This window comes from Pelecanus crispus, chromosome 4, assembly GCF_030463565.1.
Source record: "Pelecanus crispus isolate bPelCri1 chromosome 4, bPelCri1.pri, whole genome shotgun sequence".
NCBI lineage: Eukaryota > Metazoa > Chordata > Aves > Pelecaniformes > Pelecanidae > Pelecanus > Pelecanus crispus.
In genome coordinates, this window is record NC_134646.1 from 58,178,909 (window position 1) to 58,200,602 (window position 21,694).

Here is a 21,694-nt window from a genome sequence, read left to right on the forward strand (position 1 = left end):
AAGATACATAAAGGCAGAAATATATCACACAGAGAAATCATTCTTTGTGACTCTAACTCTATGCTGTGAAATTCATTTAGATAATTCTGCTTTTAAAATTAAATCAGAGATATCATAAAATATCATAGTGAATTAATAATCCAGTATTTTAGTAATAAATCTGTTGGATGTTGTCATAACTGGTCATGTTGGAAAGATCAGATCTTCAGCAAAAGTAAGTAATATAGCTAGATAAAATAAAACTACAACTCTACAGCTGATTTAGGAATTGAATTAGGCTATCTAGAATCTTAGCCAAAAACCAGCTTTCCTTTCTAATCCTGGTTCAGGGAAGAACAATACTTTTATAAGATCCCTAACAGCCTCACATATGATGTCCTTGATCACTGTCCTGTGCAGTTTCTTATTCTCACCTAACATTTCTCTGCCTCACTCACCATTTTGTCTAAGCAAATGTTTAAATAACTGTGGCCAGCCATTCTTATCTCTTTTGGGAGTGATTTTTTTTCAAAGACCTTTTTTTCAAAGGTTGTGTAGCTTGGGGAGCTCCGTGCAATACACTCACAGTTCTCCTGTGTCGTGGTTTAGCCCCAGCCAGCAACTAAGCACCACGCAGCTGCTTGCTCACTCCCCCTGCCGCGATGGGATGGGGGAGAGAATCGGAGGAGTAAGAGTGAGAAACACTCCTGGGTTGAGATAAGAACAGTTTAATAATTGAAATCAAGTAAAATAGTAATGATAATAGTAACAATAAAATAATAATAATAATAATAATATACAAAGCAAGTGATGCACAATGCAATTGTTCACCACACGCTGACCAATACCAAAACAGTTCCCGAGCAGCGATCGCTGCTCCCCGGCCAACCCCCCCAGTTTATATACTGAGCACGACGTCATATGGTATGGAATAGCCCTTTGGTCAGTTTGGATCAACTATTCTGGCTGTGCCCCCTCCCAGTTTCTTGTGCCCCTGGCAGAGCATGGGAAGCTGCAAAGTCCTTGACTAGCATAAGCAGTACTTAGCAACAACTAAAACATCAGTGTGTTATCAGCATTCTTCTCCTACTAAATCCAAAACACAGCACTATGCCTGCTACTAGGAAGAAAATTAACTCTATCCCAGCTGAAACCAGGACATCCTGCTACTGATCAACTGTTGTATTCTTACAGTTGCAAATAGCTGCTGTGGGAGGCAAGGGATAGATTCATGGGTTGTGGAGTATTTTTTTCAATGGGTTTTCGTACACTGACAATTTGTCAGCAAGAAATGCCAAGTGAAGAAGGCTCCAGAGGATCCTACAAGAGAACCAATAATACCCATTTCAAAACATGGGATTCCATGCTGAAGAAACAATGGCTGCCACAGGTATGGGAAGAGTGGTTTATAAAACCTGCAGAATAAAACTCGGATTTCTGCACTGCATTATGTTTTCATTTACTGTTTTGTCCACAGTGGGAATCCACTGCTTTTTGCCATGGCACACTGCAAAGGGAGACAGAAACTGAGTCACAGTATTTTGATTAGATAGAAACCGCATCACAGTATTTTTGGTACACTCACTTATATTTTTTTAAATCTTGCATCTGTATGTAGAAATAGTAGTGAAGCAAAGAGTAAATTTCATAACACTCTGCTTAATATCATGCTCAGTTGTTGGTACTGTGTGGTTTACAAAACAAGAAGTTGGCCCTGCCTGTTTCAAAACATTTTCTAGAGCAAGAAGGCTCTAGAGTCGAGTTGTGAATTTGTCTCCATTCCAAAGCTAATACCTTCTGCTCACAGTCATGGTGGAGCACTACAGGGTTGATTTTCATCTTTGGGAAGACTTCTCTGAATTTTGCTTTTGCTATATCTATTTAGCAATAGAGAGTAAAGCAATGCTTTAGATTATCCCATTCCATTCTCCAATGCTAACACTGAGTCCCTAGCACAGCCTAAACCTTACGTTGACCTGTATGTTAATGGTAATCGCTAAATAGATAAAGGAATTTAAGAAGCATTTTTCAGGATGGTGTTTTCCCCACCATACTTCTGCCAATATCCTCCTGCTCAAACTCCTAGCTATGCAGCTACCTGAGCTGAACACCTCAGCACTAGTTTTTGAAACACCAGTTCTGGCTTTTTATCATTTGCTGATACAGCAAGGGATGGGGGCACGAGGTGGGAGCCATGGGACAGCAGAGTGCTCTCTTTTGAATGGAAATTTTCTTGGCCATTCTTTCCCATTCAGCTAAACATAGACAGCAAAACATTTCATAAAGTAAAACCAACTTGAAGTGAGGGAAGAAAACTAAATTAAATTAGAATTATTTTTTTAACAGAAGTTCATCCTACGTTTCGTATTCCCTTTAGATTATATTGTGCTCACAGATGTCCAGATAACAGAGATTTAATCTGTTAACAGAGATGGACGAAAAAGCAATTGTTTTGAGTTTAGTTTTCAATACTGCATCTTCTGAGAGACTTCTTTGCTCAGAAACCATCTTTTACTTTAATGAAAAATGTAGTTCGTTTTGTAAAATTTGATTGTACTATAATAGATTGTATACAATACACTGTCTAGTATTTGTATTCCATTCTAGCATTATTATCATATTATTTACATGTTTTCTGTTGATCATTTCTGAAATACATTTCACTGATCCTCTGATATGCTTTTATCATTTGACACTGTGAATGCAATTGTCATTAAGACTGTCTGGGTGTATCAAGACTACAAAGAAAACTCAGAAATTACCCATGTCTGCTCTCAAGGTATTATATTGCCCCTTGCTAAGGTGAGAAACATATTCTTGTTTGATGCTTATAATCCACTTCAGAGAAACATACCTCCCACCCTCACAAAACTCAGAAACATGCTGGAGAGAAGACTGGTTTTAATTTTTTGTTTTTAAAAGCACTGTTGTTGATCTGGGTCTAAGCTATGCCTTGCTGTCTGGACCGAAGGCTCACTCACTATTTGCCTTCCTTGCTTCCAGTGCCATTTTAAAATGTCATAATTTTCTCCCTGGAACTCGATAAAAACCATTGAATGCCATCCAAAGTGACTCTCAAAGTGCAGGGCAATTTCAGCAAGTCCATAACTAAACTCCAGCTGGGTACCTTCCTACTGTCTGCCAGAAGTCCCCCTTCTCATCTGCCATGCAGGTGTTTGGTTTGCTCACCTCCATGATAATGAATCAGACACCTGGTGAGCCCTCAGCTTGCTGCCCCATCATGCATATCTCATGTGTCAGAAGATATTGGATCTGAAAAAAAAAATCATTTGGTGATTGCCTACTGCTGCATATTCAATGGAAAACCCAACCCTGAGAAAATGAGCTGGACTGCTGACACTAGAAAATGTGCGTTTACTTATCTTCTTATAACGTTTTCACTCAGCCTTGCATGAAAATTCATTTGTGGCACTGATGTGGAAAGCAATACAGAAGTTGCCTATCTACTAGAAGTCATATTGTGGAAAATATACTGCCTCTCCAGGAATTTGTTTGTTTCAGGTCTGTAATAATGCCCAGGCTGAGTGGTTAAAGCATTTTATTTCCAGCCTAATCTCAAGGGCATTGGTTCAAAACTTGCCTCAGCCGGAGTACCTGGGAAGTCAATGAGAAATAATTTATGCCAGCAAAGCATCTGGTGTCATAATGCATCTTGAACCTGTTTACTCCTAGTTCTTTTCACAGAGGAATTTAGTGTAAATCATCTACTGTTCTTCCCTTAGCTCACTGTTGTTCATCAGCTATTTACAGCACAACTTTGCAAGGTGTCAAGTATCCCTGGGGGATCATGAGGCTCAGTTATTGATGGAATGTACCAATGTTTCCACAAGTAACCTCTGTGAGAAGGCTTATTTGATATGAACCTATCTGTGGGATGACACAACCAGAAAGCTGAGTGAATGCAGGAAGTCATGTATTAAAATAAACAGGATGCAGGTACATTTAGGTAAGATTGCTTAGGTGCAGATAAGATTGCTTAGACGTAAAACCAGGCAAGATAACAGAATTAATAAAAGATAATTCATAGTATAGAAAAACAGTAGGGCTGTCCTGTAAGGAACAAAAATTACAGGGAAATGAGGAGATGTGGGAATAATACTCTGAATTGCAATCACTTTCCATCCAACATCTGAAAGATGCTTTGTTCTGGAATGAATACATATGCAGAAGTCGGCTTTTGAAAATACACTATGTCTGCTTGTCCTCTTTCTTTCATCTGGATCTGATTCACTGATTTCAGACTAGTGACTGCCAATTTATAACAGTATTGGTGAGCTCTGACCCAACATCAACGTGTAGTGAAAAGTGTGACTCCAAATTGGACTACTCACACTACAAAGCATGACATTACTCATCAGTTGTTAAGTTTTCTCAGCAACATGTGTGAAAATACACCTACGAAGCAGCAAGGTAGCCAAGCATGCATTTCCAGACTGCATTAAGGTGAATCCTTACACAGGCTGGTACTTGAAATGACATATGATGTGCTGTTTCATTAACTTGAAAATAAGTAAAATGGCTATTGAGTTTAAGGATATCATGTAAGAGAAAAACTTGAGGAAAAAAAAGGATTATGGGATGTAAAACAAAGGACATAAGATGACTTACCCTTAGGTGAAAGGAGCAGGTATTGGGAAATGTGATATAAAGTCATAAAGTGAATACAGGAGAAATAATGTCCTGGAGACAAGGGGAACCCCCTGACTGAGACATGGGACGACTCAACAATGATCTGATTTTAGTTCCTGGAGCCTTTCAGACTAGCTTGGAGGAAGCACAGGCATACACAATACAGGGCAGGATTCTCGCTAGGACTCTCAGTAGGCAGGATTCACTCAGTAGATGACTAGATATGGCAACTTCTCATATTTCGTGCTGATTTCTACACTTTCCTCTTAACAAATGTAGCAGTTTTTGTCATGGATCTAAACATCTTGTCTGTGCTTAGGTCTTGTTACTCATTCAGTATCTTTATGCAGCTATAACGCCAGTTTACCCAGTTATCCAGGGACTTCTTGCAAAGTCCATGAAAATTTTCAGGTGGCACACACGAGCCACATTATCTTGTGTTGCCTTTGACTGGTGTCTCTGGTAGAGACATGGCCAAGAGAATGAGTCTGAGGAGCAATTTTATCCACCAAACGACAGTTAATACCCATACAGTTTTTAGGTGGCTCTAAATTGCTTTGTGCAACTGGTCTGGTAGTGCTTGAATCATGAGGCTAAGGATTGTTGGGGGAAAAATTGCTCCTTGTTTTGAATTTAAGGAATAACAGATTGTAAAGCAAGACAAAAAAAAAAAAAATCTTTGTCAAGGTCTTCATACTGCCTAACTTTATCTTCCTAACCTTGGAGAAATATCTGTATATACTTTGTATGATACCAGTAATGGAGAGACAGAGAGACACGAGGATCCTTCAACCAACTTATTTAGAGGAGGGAAGGAAACTTTCCTCTTTGGCACTTTAAGCAACCTGCATTACTTACCTAGTGAGCAGACTGATAGCAGCTGAAGATATTAGGCACTACTATGCTCAGCTCTCATTACAAAGCGTCTGTAGCAACGTTTGGGAACTGAAGTACTCGACCTGCTCATCTACCCAGGAACTAAAGCTGTCCACCTTCTTGTGCCCCCCAGGGATGGCTGACTTGAAAAGTGTTGCTCCCAGCGCAAGACATAACTTACCTAAGAGGCCAAAGGGCTGAAACTGCAGTGGAGAGTTGCTATGGACATTTTTTTTTTTTTTTTTTTTTTTTGAAGAGCACACTGGGCATTGTACCGACAGAGAACCCAGTGAACTAAGTGTCCATTTTAGAAATGAGACTGGCAGGTCTGGGAATACTTTTTCCACTTACAAGCTGCACACTTTGCATGAAGGCTATGGTTTGTAAGGGTGTACTAAAACTCTCCCACAAATACCTAAAGAAAAGAATCTTTTCCACAGAATGGAATTTCTGCTCATACTAACTGCCCTGGTAAATATGTGAGACAAAAACCACAATTTGTGTCAGTCCCTATCGTTTCTTCCTCCCCAAATACCACCCTTGCGATTTCTTGCAAAAGACAACACGACCATGAAGGAATATATATGCAAATCTGCCCACCTCTTTAATGATCAGCAGAGCCCTCTGCTGTTGCATGTTGTTGTCATGTTGCATGTTTGCCCAAAAACTGGGCAAATAATGATCTGAAATTTAATGAGATTAAATAGCCTATTTACAAAATAGTCATGCATGTTGCTTACCTGTTCTGTTACTCACAAGAAACAGGCATTTAGTGGCATCAAAGAGTAAATAGAACGAAAAAGTAAGTTTTCTGATTCTTCTGACAAATGAGTATCATTATTGTCTTCTCCTGGGAATCCATTCTGCAAACAATATGTTCTTAAATAGTAAAGTGAGTATGTAGGCTAAATAATGAATACACAAAGTTTTCCCAAGCCAGCCCAGAATAATGCGTGATCCTGTGAGGTATTCAGAAACATCCCTTTATTCTCACATTCACACTATGTTCATCTGGAAACCTACTGTACTGGGCAAAGTCTACTGTGCTGACTCAAGTTACATTCACAGTTGCCTCTTGATATATCACAATATGTCATTCAGTAATCCCACTGAGGAAAATGTAATTACCATGCAACATCTTGTGCTGTCTTGGGATTTCTCACTAGGTAAGTAAGAAATAAATTCCTGTCAGTACTGCAGGAATACTATTGTAGATATGTAGGAACAGACCAGCTGGGTCATAAGCCATGATGCTGTGTTGAAATAACTGGTCACCGGGGATATATTCTTTTTTAGCTGCAGGCTGTATGTCTTTTCTTTCCATCCGAGTGTGCAGAAACTTGCCCACTGTCCAAATGAACACTCATACAATGCATTTAATTCTCATAATATCCCTGTGGGGTAGGAATAATAACAGAGGAGGAATTCATGTGTGTCCAGAGTCATGCAAAAAAAAGAGAAAAAAAAAGCCATGTTAAGGAACAGAAGTTGACCCTATGCATCCACCTAGGACCTCACCCCTGAGACCATTGTCTTTTGTTCCGTAATGCAACAATATGTAACCACTGTAAGCGCTGATCTCCTGCTGAACATGGAGTGAAATCTAAGGCTTCTGCACTCGTCTCCAAAACGCTTTCTGAGCCTGCCCTGACCCAGTTAAATCGCTGCCTTTTCCTTTGGAATCAAGACCTCCTCTCGCTGCTTTATTCCACCACTACTACAATGATGGCATGATTGTTGGGAGGGAGAAGCATTAGCACCCACATACTCTCCCAGCTTCCGCACAAAATTCAAAGCTCCTCTGGTGGATCTATCCTGATGGATTAATTTCAAGACAAATATAAAAATAAAATAAAAGTTGATTGCTCATACCTACAGAGAACAGAAGAGATTCTCACTTGTGACTTTTAAAGCTTGTATGTCATTCTGATAATGTAGTTGTGGGTGTGAATAATAAATAATAAAAAAAAGAAAATGCACAGGTAGTTGTTCAGATTAATTTTATTTCCACTGGAGCTGGCTCAACGTAGACTAAGGAGACTGAGATCTCAGATTACTGTCAGAAAGACTGATAGCTTCTTACACCAACATTTAAGTGTTAGGTTAGGATGGATGAATATAGCAGCAGGAAAATTGTAAAAAAGCTGCAAGGAAAAGCAAGTTGTCTGCAAGCCAAGACTCTGAAATGACAGAGAATATATTCCTGGGAGCATAACGGGCTTGTTGCTTTTTCTCACTTGCTCATTTTTATTTGTTTGCATTTTGCTGTTGAGATCTTCTCAGAAGCTTTAGCATAGAAAGTAAGCATTTTGAAAAGTTTTTCCTGGACGTCTGTGTGCATTCAGGACAGTTGAGTTTATCCTGAGTTTACGAATGTTACAGGCAGCGTTTTTGCAAGAAAATGCAATTACTATAGGAAAGTATAATCAGCCTGAATAAGATGGGTCTGATTCACCACTGACATATCATCACTCTTTTCAGTGGAACCTAACGAAAGGACAATGTGGGCTGAGCACTTCTATACTCCATGTACTCCAGAAGAGCCCTTTGGAGCCAATATTCAGTGGAAGAACAGCTAATAAATGACAAACACTTTTTCCCTATGTAGATTTGAAATATATTTGTTTTTCTTCCACAGAATTTCTACAAAAGATGACTCAAGAGCACATGGACATAGCTAAATACTAGTGAATTGAAGTATTTCAACCAAAGCATATTGGTTGCAAATTGGCATTGCCCAAAGTTTGTCCAGCTTCCTGCTGCAGAGTTCTTGAATGTTGCAATGTACTATGGTGATCATTTCTGTAACTGGAAGGCACATGAAATACTGACTTGCCATTTGTTTGGACTAAGAAGTGCAAAATTACGCACCCTAATGATTTTATTGGATTCATAACGTTTTAAGTATAGAGCGCCATATTTTTTAATCCCTTTCCACAATACTATGCTGACCTCTCCATCACTGTAATCATTTGGATGAGGAAAAAAAGCCCAACAACTAAGGAATGTAGATCTACCTGCTTTAGTCCAAGCTCCCTTCCAGCCCCACAAAAAACATCCCTGGACACACAGCAAACCAGAAACTTACAAAAAATGCCGACCGCATTGTAATAGGCTCTATGTAGTCCCATAAAAAAAGATTTAAACCACAGTATTCCTGTTTTAAATATGGTGAAAAGAATTAGCCATCTGTCATGACAGCAGCTTGACCTGATGGGCCCTGCAGAGTAGCAGTGAGATCAGCAGGGTCCCTGCTGAGCCAGCAGTCCTCTCCTGCAGAGTCAGGTGCTGACGTTGTTCCCTGGAACAACAGGTTGTCGTCAGCAGCTCCTCTTGCACTTGTTCTCTATGATCTGGACCGCCAGCGTTGCCTGGATTTCTGAATACAAGCTGTGCAAAAGTCATTGAAACCATCAGGTCCTGCAATAAACCCATGTAATAAGCTTGCCTGAATAATACATATCTGAATCATCTGTAGATTAGTATTTAATCTTTTTAAATAAAAAGTATTTTTTTCCAATAAGATAGTAGCTTAATAGCTGTCCTGCTGTGGGAGGAGGGTAGGTATAAGCAGGAGTATTACCTCAATAGGGAAAGTGACTTGTAAACCAATTTAAAAAAAAGAGTCATCAATTTTCTCTTTCCTTTTGAGAAAGAAAAACAACTTTTAAATTGGACAACTTAATGAGCAGTGATCCTGGGTGGTCCTTTGTTCTGTGTTACCCTCCGAGAGAAAGAGGCAGTTCAGGAGTTGACCTATCATTTTAATTGCTTCTGGCTTCTGCAGATGTGGAAAGCAAACACCTGATACTGATGACACTGCTGGCTGCTCTTTGCCAGTGCTGCACTCGCTCCTAATGACGAGCTGAAGAATTAATATTAATACCCCTTAAAAAGTAATTTATGGTGTGTATTTAATGTCTGTTATTTGACTCGCTGGAGTGCTTACAGGTACTTCGAAGGCACTAAAATAAAATAAATTCAAATCCATGGTGTTCCATAGGGAGCAGTGTAGCAATACTGTACCCACGTCACACTGCAGAATGTCCAGAGACCAACAGTGACAGTGCAGCATCACGTTATTCATGAGAATAGTCTTGACTCATGCTGTTTGTGTCTCCTCTTGCCTATTCCTCTTCCAGGAGCTAGAGCAGCATTACTTACAAAGTATCCCTGTTCCAGTAAGAGACTGAGGAGATCAAAGCCAGAGAAGAACCATGGTTGGACATGGGCCACACTTCCCTATATTGTCTCTGGCAGTGGTATTTCCCTGCTGCTATCTAAAGGGCAGAAGAATGTAAACTGCATTTAGGATTACAGGGTTCTGGGAAGGGAACAGTGCAACATCTATGTTAATGGTATTTTTTCAATATTGGCATGATGAAATGTTCATTGGGATGAGACACTCCAGAATGAGGTGGAATTTTAGCTTCATATTTGAAATTGGCTCACTGAATTGATCCAGTGCAAAAATTTCCTCAAAGAGCAACATTCTCTGATAGACTATGTCATACTGGTGGGAAGAGCCAGGATGATTGCTGTGAGTTGAGTGGTTACTACTTCATTATGTTTGTCTTTATATTTTCCTGAAATATGCTAGTCCTTCTCATCACCTGCTTTGTGCTTACTCTGAGTATCTACTAGGAATAATCAGAAAGAAAGAATATGTTATCTGGAATATAAATATTCCTTAAGATCTCAGAAATTCATACTCCCAGTGTGCTTTTGGAAAACAAACTCATTTCTGTTGACAGTGGGAACTGAAAAGATCTATATTCAGGATTCATTTCCAATTGACACCACAATGACACTGCATTTGCTCCCTATTAGTTTAGGACTCCACGGAGCATTTAACAAGCTGTGAAGTCTGTCATTGCAGATTTGCTTCCTAGCATGTTATTGATGTTTTGCAGCTTAGTTTTTTTTCCCTAGTTGGTCCTGGCACAGTGGATAGAATAAACCCAGAATTTACAGGTGGCTATTAATCCCATGTTTTGTTTCCCTCATGGGAAGCCAGTGACAAAGCTGCACTGCCTGTGAAATGCAATATATATATATATATATATATATGAAGCCTCTGAACCTCATCCATTTCTCTCCTTGACCAGTGTATTGTTTTGACCAGTATATTGTTTTGACCAGCGTACGGTTAACAAAACAACTGGTTAAAGAAAGGATAAATCATCATGGAAGAACACAGGGTGGGAGGGTATCATTCCAGCCTTGGTTATTCTCTCATGCTGAAGCGTAATGACACAGAAAATTAAAAGGAAACAGGTTTAAAACTGAGGTAAACCAGAGAGCTGGACTGCTCCTGCAAACTGCTGAGCTGGTAAAGCTAACATGCACCTAGTTTTACTGGTGTGAGAAATTTTATCCATGAGCATACTCATTAAAACTAATGGGACTAGCAGGATCTAGTCTTCTTGGATGGGACCAGTGTCCTCAGTGCTTTGTGGGAATTAGTACTGCCTAGAAGTTCCTGAGATACACAAGCATGAACCTATCTACCTGCAGCTGACTGCTACTTATGTTACTTCAGCTACACTTAAGAGCATCTTCAGGTTAAAAATATGCTGGGGAATTAATTGCACTCCTCTTTTAATATGTTTAAGATCCTGAATAATATTTAGACACCATGTACCTGTTTCAACAGTTTTAACTTTGCCCTCTCTTCAGTTCTTTCTATAGGCAATTAAAAAAAGACGTGACTTAAATTCTTCCATCTCAGCCAAATGGATTGATGAATGTTAATGGAGAACATTTATTCCAACCTTTAATTAAGTTTGGCAGTCTGAAATCATTAATCTTTGCTTTGAAACTACACATTCTACCGTGAGCATTTAAAACCTTGCAACTCAATCTTGCTATAGGGTGGATGTCTGTGTGATAATGCAGCTTTCTAGAAGTTGCCTTTGTGCCTTTTAAATCCCCATTCCTTTGTTCATGACATAACACAAACAATTGAGGATTTGCCCCAGCAGAGGATGTAGCAAACCTCAATGTGACACTGCTTTGGCCAAAAGCAACTTTTTAATCTTGAAAGGTCATTGCAAAGGTTGATAGGCAAGAAATCTAATCTACCTTCTCCAGCCCATGTAAATCTTAATACAGAGCTACTGCTTAAAGAAAGAATCGAACAAACTGCATTATCTGGTGTTATTCTGCTAGATTATTCAGTAACTGCTACTACCAATCTCCTTGTGAACATATTTGCAGTAGTTTAGCCTTTGGGGTGGAAAGAATTTCATTTTAATATGCTGTTTGGAGCACTGCCAGAGTTACAGGCAGTACTGTATGTGAGGGAAGAGGAATTCTACAAGCATGGAAGTGTGGGCCTTGAGATCCTGAATTCTTTTTCTAGAAGAAAAAAAGGAGTCTCAAAGAGCATTAAAGGAAAAAAATCTTTCTGGTAGCCATCTTGGACTCTTTCATCACCTGCTAGAAGGCCTTATAGTTGGTTTTTTTCAGGCTTTACTGATGCTTTAAAATACAGCACACTTGGATGGGAGATGAGACACCCCAGAGAACTCTTCCAGGCAGCTGCTGTTTGGAATACAGTGATCAACAAAACACATCAGCTGGGGATACTCCTGAATGATGGCAATCTCTGGGTTTGATTTAACAGTTTCAGCTGTTGTTCCAGAGTACTTGGCATCCTGTGAACGCGACCAAGTCCTTCTCGTGCTAGCTTTGGAGCTTGTTACCGTTCCTCCCCTGCGGCTAGGATCTTTGCCCACTTCAGGGTGAACTGGTGGTGTGACTGCTCCCTCGCTTGGTTCCGCAGCTTTGGGGCCAAGTCTTTACTGAACTGTAGTTAGAAGGGAACAGTTAGAACAGCCTAGAGGCGTTAAGGAATGCTTTTCAGGCAACAGAGTACAAAGTAAAGCTGATTAAAAAAAATCACAAAGTTTTGCAGACACTTGAAATGTATCCCTTAAATCTCCTTATGAAGAAAAATGCTTAGTTTGGACGATTCTGATACTCTCTCCTTTCCAGAATCAGAAGTAAAAAGGCAATGCAGTTGGGGAAAATGAAAACACAAGCTTTTAATTAAGCCCCTGCCCTGTCCTACACACCCACACAAGAAAAGAAACATCTTTCAGGTTCTTGGAAGAACTTAAAATTTAATTTTATGGATTTATTTTTCTCTTTTTAGAAAGCAGTTACTTTTGGGGAATGGGTCTTTCATGTGAATCGTTGACTGTTCCATTCTTAAAGAATGATTTGGGACCCTGAATGTTTCAAAAGGTTTGTGCCACTGAACTGTGGGTTTTGTGCATGCTAACAGACCACAAGCTGGAAGTTTCCAGCAGTCACAGCACAGCCACGTTGTTTGATGCGGGTGTACAAAACAGGCAGTGCTGGGAAAAACTTGGATTTTCTCATCCACATAACTGAACGGTGTATTTCACTGCAGGTATACCCCTTATTTAGTGAAATCCTAGACACCCCAAACTGGCTTCCACTAAACAGGGGGAGGGTGTCACCCTCCCATTTCATATGCACCACTGCTCACCACTGTGATGTGATTAACCGTACACTTCAGGAACCAGACCTGGCTGGAGAAGTGTTTTAGGGCATAATTAAGAAAACATGTGGTCCTTTCCTTTGCAGGTGCTTACTTGCTCACTCCAGCCAAAGAGATTTTTGACAGTTCATCACAGTAATGCCATCATATTACAGACTTGCAGTTGTTTTAGGGTTTTTGACTCCACACTCAGGAGAAATAACAAGCAGCAGCTTACCAAAAAAATTATGACTCTAGTAATTTCCTGTCCTTTGTTATCTTGTGCTATTCTGTTGCATTCCTGGAATATGTTTTAAACAAATGGGAAGTGTGATCACTTTATTTCTTGACTTCAGAAATGCAAAATCTGCACAGGTTATGTTATCTGGCTGGACTACAGATGTGTCAGGATGCCCTGTGGTGTCAGGAGTAAAATCTGGGCTAAAAGATGAAGTATACAGGTCAGAACTCAGCTTATCAGCTCTTGAGAAAAGCTGGAAAGTTAGGGTAAGCCACCTGCAGTGCCCAGAAACAGAAACAAGTGAGGGACTTACGAGAGTTGCCCTTGTGGGAAACTGTGAGTTTAACATTAGATAAAAGAATCACATCTTTTCTATGAAGGGCATTCATAGCTAGTTTGTTTAAACCTTGAAATCAGGGAAGTATTATGCCTGTCAGGCTAAAAAGAAAATTTAGAATATAGCTTGTATCAACCCTGAAGCTGGTCTCAGGTTAGTTTAACTTTTGAAAAATTGAGATATATCCACTTTCTGGATCATATGAACCAACATTTAAGTTATTGCTTTATCCTTTTTGCCTACTTGTTAATTTTTTTGAAGAACCGCTTACTCATGTAGTCAAATGAAAAATAACCCAACAAAACATCCAATAATACTGACCCAGTTGTTTAACCTCAAGCGGCCTATTTCTACATTCATTCCATGTTTCACTCTTTAATATAATTACTGCTGTTTGGAATAGACAGTGATGAAATGATCTGACCTTTGTGTATTATTACTTGATTAGTTTTTCCATATTTGCTTGAAAAAAATAAAATCAGTTGCTGGATATTCTTCTTAATATTCATTTCAAGTGCTTTTGCATGTCCTTCATGCTCTTCAGGGGAGTTGCTATATAACAGAAAAGTACTCCTTTCTTCTTCTGCACTACAGCTAAGCAAATTTTCATTAATAATTATTGAGTTTTATGTCTTTTTTAAAAATCAGTTTAATCTGTATGAACATCTTCAGGCAAATATATTTAGACCAAGAACCATTTATTATCATTGTGACTACCCCGATCACTTCTGTTGCCTCACTGGCTGAGCTGAAGGAACTTTTTAGTTCTCCAGGAACCAGAGTTCAGATTGCAAAAAATGAGTCTTGGCTGCTCTGATGCAAACAGGTACGACATGGGGTTCATAATGCCTATTTGGTTCCCTAGTATAGAGTTTGTTTCCTTCATTGAGATTCACAACAGCCACCATGCTAAATTCTCACATACTTAATCCAGGGAGAAAGAACAAGATGACATATGAAACTCTGGCTATGTCTGTAAACACAGCTTAAGCCTCCCTCAGGCTGCAAAAAGTGCCTTAAGATAACCTGCACCCATACATGAAAGTCTCTCTACCGTTCCTAAAATTGTGGTCCAATGCATGAGCACTGGCCTGCCAGGATTAATGGGCAAATGTTCAGTGCCTTGGTTCTAAGCTTTACCCAGCCTGAGTGTTTAAACCCACAGATTTAGCTTCTCTTGATTAAACACCTACCAGTGTAGGATGCCACAGCCACCTGGGCTGGTGTCAGCCCTAAAGTCAGGGGAAGTCCTTCTGTTCTTCTAGGCCCTAGAGGCATCTATATCCTTGCCTTGGATTTATAGGCAAATTTGAAAACTTTTGTGTGTATATATATATTTTTTGTCAAGTTCACCTTGTGTGATCATCCCAGAACTCTTGAAAGTAGGCACAGCTGACTATCAGTGAATGTTTATTAATATTAAGGGAAGTTCTGCCTCCTGAATGTGTTACCCAATTATTATTTTATAAAATAGAAAAAATTCAGCTATGAAGTCAGACCAGGCTGCTCATGGCTTCATCCAGTCAGGTCTTGCAGACAACCAAGGACGGAGACTGTACAACCCCCCTGGGCATCCTGCTTCTCTCCTGGACTGTCCTCAAAGGGTAAAAAACCCTCTTCCTTATATCCAGTCTGAACCTCTTCTGTTTTCCTTCTTGTCTGCAATCTCTTTTCCTCCCACCATGTTCCTCTGTGAAGAGCCTAGTTCCATTTTCTCCCTAACCTTTTCACAGGTCCTGGAAAGCTGCCTCTGAAGCCATCTCTTTCCAGGCTGAACAAGCCCTGGTCCCAGAGCCTCTACTCACAGAGCAAGCGCTCCAGCCATGATCAGCTTGGTGGCTCTCCACTAAACTTGCTTCTGTTCAACATCTTTCTTGTATTGGCTGGTGCGGGGGGACTCCAAAACTGGATGCAGTACCTAGATGTGATCTAGCGAGTCCTAAGTAGAAATAATCAGTTTCCTCAACCTACTGGCTATGCTCCTGTTCATGCAGCTCTGGATGCAGATGTCCTTCTTTAGTGCTGTTTCTACAGCTGAACAGAACTCTAATTCTCTGTTTCAACCTGCAGAGTGATATATGCTTGGACAAAGATTGCTTATTCATTTGGCTTGGTTCTGATGCTCAGGCTGTCTGGAACATACTCTGTTGATTTCTGTCATTTTTTTGAAGGAAATTGAGCAGTTAGACTGGTGATAAACAGCAAACACAGCAAACCTGTGCAGATCCCCAAAGAAGTGAAATACATCAACACTGTTATGTGGGAAATGAATCTGTGAAAGTTCAAACAGAAAAGCATGAAGTATCCCAGAAAAGACACACTCTGAAGATCGAGAAGATTCTTTCTGGAGATCATGTAGGGGGAGACCAGAAGTTTGTTCTTAATTTTTCCACACTTGCAGAACTGTTCACTATCCAAACTGAACAAAGATGATCTGAACTAATATAGTTGAGCCTTCAGACAGAGAACTGTTTACAAGCCTCGAAAGTAATACATCTGTAAACTTCTAGTACATTAGAAAATGCATTTTACTTGGATTCAGTTTGCAGTGTAAGCTAGTGTTTCAGGAGTAGGCTTGGGAGCAGCCCTAAAGCAAGAAACAAAGTTAAATACTATATTGCTTCCAGGGAAAGCTAAATAAATGTAGTAGAAAAGGGTGTCTGACAACATGGGCAGTGGAGCTTTAAGTACTGTGGGAGACGCTTCATCCTCCAAACCAATGGCAATCGGCTGTCATGACAGAGTGAGGGATCAAACATGACATGCAGGTCTACTCTGTGCTGCAAACATGACTTCATCATTCAGCATAAGCCATGGTGTCAAAGATGCACCAGAAGATAATGGCTGTCTCAACCCAATTTCTTATGGATGATCATACAGGCTAGAAGGATTGAGACAGAATATGAGAGGTGGTATCATGTGAAATGGATGGAAAAAAAAAATCTATGTAGCTGGTTTATTTAATTATCAGTTTTCCCCAAAGGACACAAAAAATGAGTGGTTTAAGCTAAATTAAATTCTTTCTGGGGCAAAAAGACATTATCCAACAGGTTGGGATGTTGACAGCGTAGAGGACAGACTACTTAAGGAGAAATCTGGAGAACCAGGTAGTGACTTTTGAGCAGCAGGCAATAGATGAGATCCTGCCTCTCTGCCAGATTTGCAGCTTATTTGGGAGATCAGATAAATGTAAGAGCCTTGAGTAAAAGTGACTTTGGGTGTACAGAAGCTAAAGAATTATACTTTTCCTGTCAAAGAATGATGAAACATTCTTTCCGTGTTTTCTTTACCCTCTTTTTGCTGGGACACAAAACCTTCAGTGTGCTATCATACAAACCAAACCTTCATTATCAGTGTAAAATCAGTATGGTAGGTCAGAAACAGTATTCCCAATACAAAATAATGGGCTTTTTTTTTCTTCCTCTTTTTGGTTTCTTTTAATTGCTCTATAAAAGGTTCTTTATCATGTGCATTGGTTTTCAAAACTTTAGAACATGTACAGCTATCTTTTCCCTATTATAAAGGTTTGACCACCTGCTCAGTATGAAATACATTTTAGAGAAAATTGTGTCATGTACTGATGTGAATATTTTCACAGAGTCCAGCTACTTCTTAACTGTCTCCTAGCAGATAAAGCAATATGCCGTTTGCTTGCCCTGAAGCTTGAAGGTAGCTACCATGAATCATGCTATCCATGTTTATTCTTGATGTACAAGCAGCACCTTCTGTTAACCATGTAAAGGTATCAGAGTAAACCAGACAATGCATGTCACAGCAGCTTAATAGATTTAGTCGCAGCACGGTTCTTAATGAACTCTTTATATTAATGTAAATGTCTGATACACTTCTAAAGAAACTCTATCATGGATGAAAGTTAGCTGAACAGTCATTAACTGAGACAAAGCAAAGGGTCACCTTGTACCTTTGGAAGGGAATGCCTGCAGTTTTCAAGGATGTGAAAATCTGTTGGAAACAGATTACAACTAATCTGATGGTATATTAGGGAGAAAGTATGGTTAGAACCGGGCAACTGTCATTAGGACTTTTACATTCTACTTCTGCTTGTTCGATGTATGACGAGCTCTTCAGCTTATTACCTGCAAAAAAATCAGTGTATGACAACACATCTGACGCCAAATGGGAGTCATGAGAATGAGTGCTTCAATTAATCCCTCTGTAAAAGTTGTTATGACAGCTCACTACAGTATTAGTGAACTACCAAGCAGTGATAAAACAATGCAGTTTAAAGAGCTGAACAGATGAGGACCGAGTACTCAGGGGAAATAACAGAAAGGTTGACTTCAAGGCTGTGCAAGTCTCACTTCATTAACTGAGTAACGTATTTCACAGTAGTTTAGTATACTTGAAGAAGCCACTACAACTAGGCAAGCTGCTTGAGCAGACAGTTACTACTGATAGCATTCACAGAGTTCACAGTAGTTCTGTTGTCTATATTTCAGCTTTTTACCTGAGGACTGGATTTACTCGGACATACAGATCAGCCTTTTTGACTTGACAGACAGCCTACAGCCATGAAAAATTCTCAGCTAATGCACCAAAGAGGTATACCTCCTTCATAGCCTAGATATATATATAAATATTTTTTTAATCTTTACTCTTATTTAAGCACTGAGACTGGAATAGAAAATTTAACCCTGCCTGTGGGCACCAGGATTTGGAATAGCTGCCCCTGTCATTCTGAAAATAAGGTTTCATGTGCTTGAGGAGAGCCAAGGGATGAGACAACTCCCTCCATTACTGCTAGGGTGAGACTGACTGAACAGAGCTCTGGCAGAGTCCAACCAGACTCTCTGGCCAGGAAGAGCTTACACGATGAGGCTGCTGCTGTCTCTTGCTCATGTTATCGGCTTCCTTCAGCAACAGAACTGTCCTATAGACAACAGAAGCTATGAACTAGCATCTTCTGCTAAAAGTTTCTGGCTCTGAAGCCACAGAATGGTACCTCTTACTAAACAAAGAAAAAAGAATCATCTACAAGACAACAGTTTAAAAGGACAGGAGAGAAGGTGAATGATTCACAGGTTGCTGCAACATTAAGCATTTCAAGGCTGCGATTCTTAGAAAAAGTACTAGAATAAAGCATTATTTTACTAGGTAGAAAATTTTTTCTTAAGCTGAGATATTGATCTCCTTATTTCTGCAATGATGGGTGAAATTATTGATCATTGCCCAGAAGACTATATAACAGTCTCTAGCAACACAGTAAAGACCTTGCAATAAAGAACACTCTAGACATGGGTATGTACAGGTAAGCACTTGTGATATGGGAAAGCCCCTTTCAGACTGATTGAGAATGGATACTGTTTTTTCCATATTTTGCCTTAAGGAACGGGCTATTGGCTATACCTGGGAATGGTTGCTTCCTTCCACTGAGAGACATGGCATTTTATGAAATGAAAACATCTTACTTTCTTGACCAGTCTTAGCTGACCTGCTTGCTGCCCCGCCCCCCCCGGAAATTACTTAAGGAATCTGTCTAGCATGTAACTTTCCTTGATTAAAAATCAGGAAGTTCAAATTACAGTTTCCCAAGGGCTGTGCAAGCATTGGAATGGAGGAGGAAGTTGCATGTTGGATCCATCAAAGCTAAGCAAAAATGCTGTGAGCTGACACAATGCAATTAGTGCCCCGTGACATTGCCACGGGAAACCGTCACATCGACTCCCCTCCAAATCAACAGTATTTCAGGTGTTGAGATTTTAAAAGATAAGTTCTGGACATTTCAGAGCAGGTATTTTGGTGATGGTGTTTGCTGTGTTTGGCTTTCCCAGGGTGCACTGCTTTGCAGAAGCGGCAGTCCCATTACAGAGAGGTAGAAACAGTTTGGAGTTGGAGTAGATTTGTTCTTTGACTATTTTTATAAGGTCTATGTTCTGTTTTCTCTGCCTCAGCTGCACAGTCCCTACCATGTTCCTCCTTGAAAGTACAATAGAGCAACAGGAACTCCAGGAGCTGAGACTTGCAAAATGCTGTCTTTGTGTGGTATTAGCACTCTGCAGAGCCTGGTATGCTACGAGCAATGTGACAAATCTCCCTTCCTTCCCATTCTGCCAAGCATGTTCATAAGCAAATATAACAGTTGCACACAAACAGGAACTGTATAACAAACAACAGAAAAAACTAAATATGAAAACAATTTCTGAAGAGATTTTTTTAATGAGAACTATCAACTCATACACCACGGAAAAAATCGCCGCTCTTGGGTAAATTACTTTGGATGGGCAAATATCACCTTTATTTGAGTAAAATTAATTGGTGATCAGGATGGAAATTTAAGGTTTCTAGCTTCTTTGGATTAAATAGGTGTTCCCCTATGGAAAGAAAGCATCTTAGATTTTCATGAGACACCAAACATAAGAAAAGAGAGCAAGAGCAAAATGCCCACGGTGCATACTAATCCAACATGATGTTGTAAAATGTTCAGACTTGTAACTGATTTTTCGTTTTCTTCCGGGAAAAGGCTGTCAGACAAGGCAAGTGCTATACAGACACACTTCTGCTCTTTAAGCCTGCATATCTATCAGCATTCCTTCCAGCCGCAGCACTGAAATCAAATGCAGTATGTTTCACACCTGTAGCTAGGAGACTTTTCTGATTCTGATAGCTGGATATAGGCAATGTCCTTATGTACCTGATCTGCAATGTTCATTTTTGTTCCCTTCTGCGAGAAAGGGAGGGCTTTCTAGAAGCTCCTTTTCCTTTTCTTTTTGCACCTTTTACTCAACGCCACTAGCTTGCAAAGCGAAGCGTCTTAACTCTTCGAATCATTTAACGTGAACAAACGCACATCTGCCCATCTGCTGCTACAGCTCAAGGAACGCCAACGTTTCTGACGACAGCCGCTGATCACGCAAAGGGCAAACCAGTGCAAGCAGAACCCAAAACCTCAACCCCGTAGCTGGTATTTTGCTCAGGGCGGGGAGCGCTTCTGGAGTGCCAATGCAGGCAGGCAGACACGGTCTCAGCAACGCAAATAACTCTTCCTAGCGGCCTAGACGGGCTCGGCGACGCTGCGGTACTCGCTCCCGCTCGGGAGGCAGCCCCTGGGCAGCCGGGCACCCGGCAGGTCTCGGCCCCTCGCCGCGGGGCTGCTGCTGCCGGCGGCGCCCAGCCCGCCCCGCCGGGGCGCGCGCGCCGCCTCCCCACCTGCGCCGCGGCCGGCAGGCGGCGCTGTGGCGCCGGGGGCTGCCCCGCTGCGGCCGGGCGCGGCGGGGAGGCGGCGGCAGCAGCGCCCTCGCCTCGCCCCGGCCCGGCCCGGCCCGGCCCGGCGGTCACTCACCATGTTGACTTCGGAGACCACGTCGATGCTGGCGATCTCTATCCGCATGCCCACATCCACGGGCGGACCTGCGGAGGGGGGGGAGCGGGAGGCGGCGTTAGCCGGCGGCGGGCGCCCGGGGGGCTGGGGCGCGGGGCGGGGGAGCGCGGGCGCCTCACCTCCGAAGTCGGGCCGGAGGCGGATGTCGTAGCCCTGCAGCAGCCTGTCCACCGTCTCCTTCACGTAGGACATGTTGCTGGGCCCGTCGGCGCTGCGGGAAGGAGCACAGGCGGGTTAGGGAGGCGGCCGGGCGGCCCCACGCCCGCACCCCTCCGCGGCCCGGCGGCGCTCACCTGCGCGCCGCGCACGCCACGGCCAGCACCAGCGGCAGCGACAGGGCCCGCGGGCCGTCCCGCCTCGCCGCCGCCGCCCCCATCCCGGCCCCGGCCGCGCCGCCGCCTCGCGGGGGAAGAGCCGCGGACTGCAACTTGGTGCGGAGCGGAGCAACAATTCCCGACAGCAGGACGCATGCGCGGAGCGGGGCGCCGCGGCCCCCGGGGAGCACCTCTGCCCGCCGCGCCTCGCGTGCGGCGCCCCCGCCCCGACCGGAGCGGAGCGGGCCGGACACGATCGGAGCCGGCCGGATCGGCCCAGCCCGGCCCGGCCCGGCCCCGCGGCGGAGGGGCTGAGGGAGATGGCGCGGCAACAGGTGCCGGCGGCGGAGCCGAGCGGCGGGTTTGGGCGGGTCGGAACCGAGAGGCGCCGGGCTGCCGTGAGGGGCCGCCGCGGCCCGGTGCAGCCGCCCGCGCTTGGGGCGCGAAG

At 42.0% G+C, this 21,694-nt stretch overlaps 1 protein-coding gene across 2 annotated transcripts in view; it reads right to left on the reverse strand.

The window, feature by feature from the left end:
* GABRB1 (gamma-aminobutyric acid type A receptor subunit beta1) overlaps nucleotides 1-21,308 on the reverse strand; it is a 146,198-nt gene extending 124,890 nt beyond the window's left edge. The window contains exons 1-3 of one of the 2 annotated variants that reach the window (XM_075708972.1): nucleotides 21,226-21,308; nucleotides 21,052-21,143; nucleotides 20,894-20,961 (exon numbers count right to left, since the gene is read on the reverse strand). In XM_075708972.1, coding sequence (XP_075565087.1) covers nucleotides 20,894-20,961; nucleotides 21,052-21,143; nucleotides 21,226-21,308 — 243 coding nt within the window. The remainder of the gene's footprint in view (nucleotides 1-20,893; nucleotides 20,962-21,051; nucleotides 21,144-21,225) is intronic. The other variant, XM_075708973.1, reaches the window with a different exon arrangement.
* Between the last annotated feature and the right edge of the window lie 386 nt (nucleotides 21,309-21,694).